The 10,479-nt window shown below is 31.8% G+C and overlaps 2 protein-coding genes across 2 annotated transcripts in view; both read right to left on the bottom strand.

Moving 5' to 3' along the window:
• Positions 1-4,440: 4,440 nt before the first annotated feature.
• On the bottom strand, positions 4,441-8,330 carry HELRODRAFT_104797 (hypothetical protein). Its single transcript, XM_009012542.1, has 7 exons — positions 7,976-8,330; positions 7,390-7,501; positions 7,197-7,280; positions 6,871-6,945; positions 6,262-6,380; positions 5,242-5,322; positions 4,441-4,725 (listed from the first exon to the last, which is right to left on the bottom strand). Exons 1-7 carry the CDS (start codon positions 8,016-8,018, stop codon positions 4,604-4,606), a joined length of 636 nt encoding a protein of 211 aa, XP_009010790.1. The 5' UTR covers positions 8,019-8,330; the 3' UTR covers positions 4,441-4,603.
• Positions 8,331-9,285: 955 nt separating this feature from the next.
• HELRODRAFT_187702 (hypothetical protein) overlaps positions 9,286-10,479 on the bottom strand; it is a 2,706-nt gene continuing 1,512 nt past the window's right edge. The window contains exons 3-5 of the mRNA XM_009012541.1: positions 10,161-10,285; positions 9,956-10,036; positions 9,286-9,687 (exon numbers count right to left, since the gene is read on the bottom strand). Coding sequence (XP_009010789.1) covers positions 9,566-9,687; positions 9,956-10,036; positions 10,161-10,285 — 328 coding nt within the window. The 3' untranslated portion in view covers positions 9,286-9,565. The remainder of the gene's footprint in view (positions 9,688-9,955; positions 10,037-10,160; positions 10,286-10,479) is intronic.

Raw genomic sequence — 10,479 nt, 5'->3', positions numbered from 1 at the left:
ATCTCTCTTTCTTTTTGTCAGTTTTTTCTCTTTGTTCTCCTTCCATTCTCCTTTTTTGTCAGAACTTCATACAATGTGTGTGTCTGTGTGTGTGTGTGTGTGTGTATGTATGTTTTTGTGTGTTGTGTTGTTTGTGTGTCTGTGTGTGTGTGTGTGTCTGTGTAAATAATTGTTAATATTTCCAATTGTATTCATTGAATTTTTGGATTCTGTTGTATATGTGTGTATAGTTTTCGTTAGATTATTTATTTATTTATTCCTTCATTCATTTATCTGTTGTTCATTCATTTCATAAACGATTTATTCCATTATTCATTGTCTCATTCAGTCACTCACTCATTCATTTGTTCGTTCGTTCGTTCGTTCGTTTGCTTGTTCGTTTGTTCGTTCGTTCGTCCTCTGTTAAGCAAACAGTGATGAATGGATAATGATGAAAGAGTTGCATTGGTTTTACGAATAATAGATTTAGTACAACTGCTCTCTTGATCGTTAACGCAATCTTTCTTCTTAATTTGCTTTCTTGTTTTTATTCGATCATTCATTCATTCAATCATTCATATATTTATCCATTCATTAGTTTATCTATTCATGTAATCGTTCCTATATCTACCCATTGATTCATCCATTCACTTTTGCATTCTTTCATCCATTCATTCATTCATTCGTCCATTCATTCATTCATCTATTCATTCATTCGTTTGTTCGTTCATTTATTAATTCACTCATTAATGTCCTTTGTAGTTCATTGCTCTCTCAAGTGCAAACGTATTCATACACTATATCAATACATACATACGTACGTACGTACATACATACATACATACATACATACATACATACATACATACATACATACATACATACATACATACATACATACATACATACATACATACATAAATACGTAAAGTCTAGAACTTTTAATTTTTTCGTTGACAATTACAATTTTTTGTTTAGTTTTCCATAGAATTTTTAGTCTTATTTAATTGAGACGTGTTATATTTATTATTCTATTGTTTTTGATATTTCATCCATCTATCCGTCTGTCTGTTTTTTAGTGTAAATTATTCATTTGTTTTGTTCGTTCGCTCACTCGTTCGTTCATTTATTTATTTGTTCATTCTGTCGCTCGTTTGTAGTTCATCCAAATTTTCACCTATATATTTTTTATAAACGATTGACATTTGTAAATTTTTTTCTTCATTCGTCCGTTTATTTTTTACTTGCACATTCATTCATTTATTTACTCATTCATTCATGCACTCACTTGTTCATTCATTTATTCACTCACTCACTCACTTACTCACTCACTAAATCTTTGGTATAATAGTCACGAGCAATTAGATGGTTGGTTACATGTCTTCTGACTGTCTGCATGTAGTGTTACATATTTCTTCGATTTGACGTTACATCACTTTGGCATGGTGATGACGATGATGATGTTGGTGATGGCGATGATGTTAGCTAATATGTTAATAATAATAATAATGGTGATGATTGGTTAGATTCAAGCATTTTATTGAAAGTAATAGGATCAGTGATATAATTAGTTCTGATGATGATGAAGATGATGATGGTGATAATTATTAAAATAATAATTATAATGGGAATAATTTATAGTATGCTAATTATTCGTCGAATACGTTCGCTTTGTTTGTTTTTTTTTACAAAGATACAACAACTTTCCCAATTAAACATCTATTTTCTTGGTTTTAAGACCAAATCAATCAACACACACACACACGTTCACACACATCCCTACAAGGTGACATATTTTATCTACACACATACACACACACAAAACATCTTCGTAGCTTTTATCAATTATACCAAACCAATAAACGTTGTTTATGTGCATCGCACGGACACACACAGACAGAAACACACTCCGTCACCCGTACACACGCACACATATTTATACACATATTTATAATTATTCATTTATAATATTTATTTATATCGTGCCTATTTCATTCACTCATTCATTAGGCTTGAAAAATCTGTGATACCAAGGTTGAGGAATATGTCTCTCTCTCTCTCTCTCTCTCTCTCTCTCTTTGTTTTTCTCTCTCTTTGTTTTTCTCTCACTTTCTCTTTCTCCCATATTTATATATCTTTCTTATATTCCTTAATGGGTGTTTTTGTTATAAATATTGAATGGTTAATAAATAATATTATCATTGCATTTGCTTTCGTTTTGAGTTTTTTTTTATATTTGTGTGTTTTAATGAAGAAACATATAATAAAAATAATGAATATAAATAATGAAAATTAAAAAGTTTCTTAATGGTTTCCAACAAGACCTCTCTGATTCTCATTAAGAAGGATTTCTACAAGGCGATATACAAACATTATTATTTATTATTAATATTATTATTAATAATAATAAGTTAATAATTTCCTATAACTATTTTCAAACTATAAATTTTTTTTATTTCGTATTCCACAGCTATTGAAGTAAATTAAATATAACAACATTTGTTAGAATCACAATAGCTCTAAAAATTAAGGTACAGCATTACGTATAAAACATTGATATCACCAACACACGTATGTTGTAATTATCACCAACGTTTAATGTAAATGGTTATGGACCCTACACACACCACAACAAACACACACGCACTCGATTAAATAACATATCTGATTACACGCTACACAACAGAAACACAAGTATATGTGTGAAAGTTCCACATAAATCTCCACTGCTGGTGCTATATATGTGCGTGCATGCATGATCAGTCAACCAAAATCAAATAAACAATTAAACAAAGGGTTCAAAGATGAACATCGTGTGTGTGTGTCTGTGTTTATGTGTGTAAATATTTGTGTGAGTCTACTATTCGTTTATCTGAACGCGAATCAGATTTATTCAAAATTGGTTTTTTTGAGAAATTTGATAAAGTTTATCGAAAATTAAAATTCTTTCAGCTCCTGTCTTTTAATTCCTGTGGTAAAACAGAAGAACAGAACCCGAAGTAACGCGTTAAATGGTATTTTCAACAAAGGAAAATTGAATAAAATGATTAAAGCGTTAGATAATTTTAACTTCTACCAGAAATTTTTTTCAAATAATAATCAAGGAGGGAGTTAAATTTATTTTTTTGAAGAAAGAAATCTGATTAACTGTTTCACAATCACAAATTTTATACTTTTAATATGCCGTGAATGCACGTGAAATGTGTATAGTGCGTGTGTGTTTTTGTACGTGTGTGTGTGAGTGTGTGTATGTGCGTCTCTCTCTCTCTCTCTCTCTCTGTCTATGTGTGTGCTATATTTTTGTATGTGGTGGGTCACCCAAACGATCATTATGTCGTTATATATGATGTAGGTCAAATGTTTGACAAGCTTCAATTACATCTGATTATTAAAAATTATAATATAACTTTAATAAACTGATACAATTATAATATAATATATGCATAATAAGAATTAATTATAATATTATCATAATATAATATGTACGTGAATATCAGCTATGTACACTTTATCCTTCTCCGTGACAAATCATTTTGATATATAGATTGATTGAATGGTTTTTCTGTTATGTACATGATCCGAGAGATGATTTTAAATTGATTTAAAAAAAAATTTCAATTATTATCTATAATAGATATGTAAAAGATATAGATAGGCAATTAACTAGTCAATTATAAACACGAGCGGCACGATGGTGTAGCGGTAAAGCGCCTGCCACTGTAGTAGTCCATCAGTGGTGATCGGATTCTACTGCAAACAGATCCCCACCTATGACATGCAATGTGTGTGACGCGTTGTTTCGCTTGTATCTATCTACATGCACTGCGCGTTTGTTGTTGGTGCCTCTGAATTATATCGAAAAAAGAAATGTAACCAAATAAATAAATAAACCAACAAATAAATAAAAATATGGAATAATTATAGACAACAATATACATTTAAAGTTACATGGAGATAAATTCAAAATGAAAAATAACGATAATATTGCGAGCGTCAACCTAACACATATACACACACGCGGATCACAAAGCCCCGGTTTATAAACATACAATACAATACAGATACAACACAATACAATACAGATACAACACAATACAATACAATACAAAACAATACAATAAAGATACAATACAATACACACACACACACATCACGAATATGCACTGGCAACAGGTCACTTAATGAAACTGAACTATTTGCTAATGTAACTAATCGTTTATTCCAGTTGCTTGCATCATGATTAGAAAGAAATTCATTCGGTCAAAGTTAATAAGAATAAAAAATCAAGTCATCTCCCCCTCTCTCCATTTCTCTCTCTTTCTTTCTAACACACAAACACCCACATAAAAATCTCCAGTTTCATTAACAAACGATAAAACGTTTGAATTTGATTTAAAAGAATTTGGGGAAATAAAATAAATTCACTATAGAACCAAGAGGACCATATGTGAAAATTGGTAAATAAGTTCAATATCTGTATGTAAATAGTTTTCAATCATTAATATGTATACATAGATGATACACTAATTCGCATGTAGGGGGTCATAAATATGAAATAGAGATTCATAAATATGCATGTAGGGTTCATTAATATGCATGAAGTGGTAGGTAGGTTAATTAATATTCATGAGTTGCAACAGAACTTCTTCTCGAGTATGGTTGATTGGAGGTTGGTGGTGGGCAGTGCGGTCGTCTGACCGATGTTTACGTTCGAGAAATGTCGGTCGGCCACTCTTTTGTAGACCTCTGCAGTGAGTGAGTGAGTGAGTGAGTGAAGGATTGGATGAATGTATATGTAAATAAATAAATGATTGAATGTGTAAATGAATGAGTGAATGATGAATGAGCAAAAGAATGAATGAATGTATGAATGAATGTATGCATGTATGAACATAAATGGATGTATGAATGAATGAATGTATGTATGTATGAATATGAGTAAATGAATGAATGAATGAATAAATAAATGGATGGATGAATGAATGGATAAATGAATGTGTAGATAAGTGAACGAATGAAAGAAAGAAAATGAAAGAACCTTTGGGAATAAATGAGTGAGTGTGAGTGAGCGAACGAATGAAAGAACGAATTTGTGAGTTCGTGAGAACAAGTGACTGAGTAAGAAAGAAGGAATGCAAGCGTTTGAGTGAAATCGTGTCTATGGGGTTAGTGAAATCTGTAGCGGTTGAAATGACGACGATGAATCGGTGATGAAACAATCATGAAGCCAAACAATCTCAACAACCCCAAGCCAACACTCACCATTAAGGCACTGCTGGAATGCGTGTTCGACATTTGTGGAGTCCAGGGCAGACGTTTCAATGAATATCAGGTTGTTACGATCTGTTGTTACCATATTCATGTTTAGATTTACATTTAGGCGCCTATTTGATACCAGGCTAGTTTTTTTTTATTTTTAACGAAGGCTTGGATATGTTCGCCTGGACTTAGTTGTGGTGTGTTGGAATTCGAAAGCGTCTCTGGTCCGGATGATATAAATTAAAATACGGATAACATCCGTTGTAATCCGCAAATGCCCACTTTGATGGGATCTAAATAAGCGAGGGCTGAACATTAACATTTGCCTCCACATATCCAAAAAATTATCAATAACTGTTGATAATTTTTTGTTGCAATTTCCGCCACACTTTCTCACGCACAATTCCTACATGCACTCGCTTTTTTATTTCATCAGTTTGAATATTATAATATCAAAATTAAATATCAAATTAAAATTAAATTTTCCTCGAACTATAATTTAACCAGAATTTGTGTTAAAGAGGTGACAACAAAATTCCCTGGCGGGTGAAAACAAAACTAGAACAGCAAGGTGAATGTCACCACATGCTACTGGCATGATGGCTAGCGACCTAATTAACATGCACACGTAGTGTTATGTATACTGTTTTTAGGAGATTGAATGAAGAACTTTGATTTTAATTTCAGAAGAGCATGTAAAAACTTAAGTACCCAAGTACTTTAAGTACCATACATTACAAACACACGACAAGTGTTCACACACAGACACATACACATACAAATACATACATACATAAATACATACATAAATATATTGATATACACGTACATATACATACTTACACATACATATACAAATATACATGCACATATGCATACAACATACATACACGTACAAATACATACAGACACAGACACACACACAACACACACACATACACGTACAAATACACACAGACAGACAGATAGACAGACACACACACACACAAACACACACACACACAGACACACACACAGACATACCAGCGTATTCAGCGGCATCTTCGGACATGACTGCCCTCAAGTGACGTAAATCAGTTTTGTTTCCGACCAGCAATACGACGATGTTGTCGTCAGCGTGGTCACGCAACTCTTTCAACCACCTATCAAGGTAGCGATTGATTGGTTGGTTGAAAAGTTCATTGATTGAAAAATTAATTAGATTTATTAAAAAGATTAATTAATTGATAGAATGATTAATTTAAGGATCGATTGAATGATTTTCTAGTGGTTAAATGATTAGTTTGAAAAGATTAATTAAACAATACTTGTTTAGCGAAACTAAACGGTTGAAAATTTATTAGACTAATCGAGTGTACGACTGTTGGATTGATTGAGTGAGCGTGCGATTGACATAATAATTGATTGACAACGCAAAAAATCTAATCAACAGTGACTCTGTTTGGATTAACTCTCATAAAGTTTCATACAAATAATAACAACATAAAATTTCGTTTATTCGTTCACTGAGCCAACCAACTGACCAACCAACCTGCCAGCCAACCAACCTGCCAAACCAACTAGCCAGCCAACCGAACGACCGATCAACCAGCCAACCAACCAACCAACCAACCGACCAACCGACCGACCGACCTATCAATGTTCTCGAATGTGGCATGTTTAGCGATATCATACACCAACATCGCTCCCACGGCTCCTCTGTAGTACCTGGTATGCCATGTTGAATATATTATGCTAATTAAATTAGTGAGTTATAGTCAATGTATATCAACCGCGAAAATCCTGTTTAATTTCAATACAGTACAGATAATAAATAAATCGCACACCCTGCATAAATTATGTTAATTAACAACACGTTAGTAATAATAATAAATACTTATGACTAGCATAGATAATATCATTGAATTAATAAATCGGCTTATCATTTGCATAAATAATGTTAATTTTCAGGTACTAACGCGCTGGTGATGGCTCTGAACCTTTCCTGGCCTGCCGTGTCCCAAATCTGAGCCTTCAACTTTTTCCCTTCCACAACAATGCTCCTGATGACGATGGTGGTGATGATTTCCTCAACTTGTTGTTAGCAGCCACCAAATTACATCACATAACATCTCATCACATCACATCACGTCACATCTCATCACTTCCAACCTTGTTGCAAACTCAACTCCAATGGTACTCTTACTCTCCAGGTTGAACTCATTCCGCGTGAATCTGGACAACAGATTGGACTTGCCCACTCCAGAGTCACCAATTAGGACAACTGCCAGTGGAAAATAATTCAAATTTAGGGTCCCTAGATGTAATGGTTAAAGTGTTTGGTCCGCTTTTGTAGCAACCAAATTGGAATGCAAAGAGATCATCATGAATTCATTTCAAAGTGAAGGGATGGTGTAATAAGTAAGGTGTCTGTTTCTCATGTAGTAGTGACTGGATTTGAACACAAAGAGATATTTAAGTAATTAATACATGTATGTATTGATGTATACATCTATACATAATACATATATAGAAGTATTCTATAGAATACCTATACATATATATGTATCTATATATTATATAAATATTCTATAATCTACCTTTCTATATATAAATATCTAATCTATTTATTCTATTCTGTAGAATTTCTAGGCAGGGTCTATTTATTTATATTTCTGTATTAATTAATCAATCAATCAATCTTCGTTTAGCGTCCAGAGACCCATTTTCTTGATGTAGGACGTTCATACTAACTAACTTTTAAAAAGGTAATCATATTCTTCAGGTCCTTGGAAAGACATTCTGTTGTAAACCACTTCCTAATTCACTAACGTCCCCTAACCAAAATTCTATTTTATAAAAATATAAATAAAGATTTATTTTCTAAATTAATTTTTAAGTTTTTAAGTTTTTTAAGTTTTCACTTCACTCTTCAGCTGTCAGAACTGTCAGAAGTTGTTTGAAAGTTTGTGAAATTTAAATGATGAATTTAAATAAGAACACTCCCAATTTAAAATTATTTTGAAATAGTTATTCAGAATATCTCGTAAAATGAATGATTAAAATCATATTAATCAACAGTTTACTCAACAATTTTAAAGTGTTTTTTTTTTGCATAATTATCAATCGATAATATGCATAATCATCTCAGGTGTAACAAAAAAAATTAAATTGTAAGGCGCTCAACTTAAAAATTTGAAAAGTTTTTCCCAAAATCACAGAACACTATCATAATATAAAATTTTCTTAATTTAAATAAAATATGTACTGCCTTCAAATGATATTTCTTTTGTCTGTTAACATGAAAACATTTTTTATTGCTTTACTGTCCAAAAAAGTTAAACGGTTGGTTGTCGGAGATATATACCTACAGATTACTATAGTAAAATCAATATTTTATTTTCCATGCTTAAACCCAGGGATTTATATATATATATATATATATATATATATATAATATGTTCATTATATTATTATGATAATTTTTTATTTTATTACTATTTTATATTATATTATATAATATATTAAACCTCCTTACTCCGTTATTCATTATTCAAGTCTTGCCTGTTGTGATAGTTCCTGCGTCTATCAGAATATGGTGATCTATGAAGAATATAAATGATAAATATAATTCTTATATAAATTTTAAATGTTAATTTTATTCTAATTATGTTTATGGTAATATATGCGTATTGTCAACTGCCATGAATACTTATTTCAAGAATTGAACTATAAACACTCTTTTGCTAAATCTGCATTTGCTTTTTCTGGCTCTGTTCTCTGGAACTCTGACTACTTCTCCATCACTTTAAAAGCTCAGAGCGGATCTCAAAACCCATCTGTTTGCAAAATTCATTGAGGAGCGCTGTTGAACTTAGCGGAAATAGCACTTTATAAACTGATTGATTGAATTCTACTTGGAGTTTACTCGATAGCATTTAAGACTTATCATTAAGTACATTGTGTATAAATATATTCATGTAGGTACTCATAGTAAACCCGTCTGCCACTTGGCGACTTATGATTATGGATTGGATTAGGGAATGCTGATTTTTTTGAAAAAAAAAACACAAATTCGATATTTTATTCATTCAACTAAATTTTGAAAAATTAAATTAATTTAAAAAGTTAATTTGTCTCAACAGTACGAGTTTGACGATAATCACCAATCCAGAGTTTCTTAATTTTTCGATTAAAAATGAAAATAATAAATTTTGGCTTATGGTCTCGGCAAATTGAAACATGGAAATATAAAGATAAAACAAACTAAAGATGGTTTAGATTAAAATAAACTCATAAAACTTATAAAAATATTCTTCAATGTTAATTAGAAAAATTATCTAAATGCTCATGATGAACAGCAGGATTTTTTATTCGAGTCGGTCGGTTGTACAGTCAAGGCTGGCAGTGTACTGGACTGCAAGATGTCCGAGCTAACAGCTCCATTATTTGTAACCTTTGTGTAAATTTCTGAATGGGGGATAGATGGATGTAGAAAACGAAAAATAAAATTTTTTGTCAACAGTTCAAAAATTACTTCGCCTTAACTATCTTAAATTATTAAAATTGGAAGGAGCAAAAACAGTTTCCAGTTCAAATTTTTAAAAATTTACAGAGATTTTGCTTAATTTATGCTAAGTCCTGGCTAAATTTTATATTGGAGGGTGGGCTTCAATCCTAAAGCCCCACCAAGGACTACACCTCTGACACAACCAAAAATGAACAGAAACAAAAGTACCGTGAATACACTGTCGGAAAGCTTGTTCAACATTCGAGCAATCCAGTGCTGAGGTTTCTATGAATGTCATGTTGTTGTCGTCTGCGCGTTGGAAGTTACGCTTTTTTATTATTTTATTAAATTCAATTAATCTCTCCTCTTTTTCTGAATCACTAAAATTTTCAAAAAATTCTTTGCGAGTTAGTTAACAATGCATCACATGCACACGTGCCTGCGTATTCAGCGGCCTCTTCCGACGAAACTTCTCTCAAATGACGTAAATCCGTTTTATTGCCAACCAACATTACGATGACGTCGTCGCTCACGTGACTTCTCAACTCTCTCAACCATCTTGGATATTTATTGAATTAAAAAACTCGAATAATAATTACATTGATTAATTAACTATTTAATTGAATTAATAATCGATGACGATAATGAATACGTAAACGGCTGGTTAATTGAATATTTAATTTTTGAATTTATTAGTTCCTGTTAAGACTAACGTATCAGCATTTCGGAATGTGTTGTAATGGAAATATCAT

Source organism: Helobdella robusta, assembly GCF_000326865.2.
Source record: "Helobdella robusta unplaced genomic scaffold HELROscaffold_109, whole genome shotgun sequence".
Taxonomy (NCBI): Eukaryota; Metazoa; Annelida; class Clitellata; order Rhynchobdellida; family Glossiphoniidae; genus Helobdella; species Helobdella robusta.
This window is presented reverse-complemented; position numbering and strand designations above follow the sequence as displayed.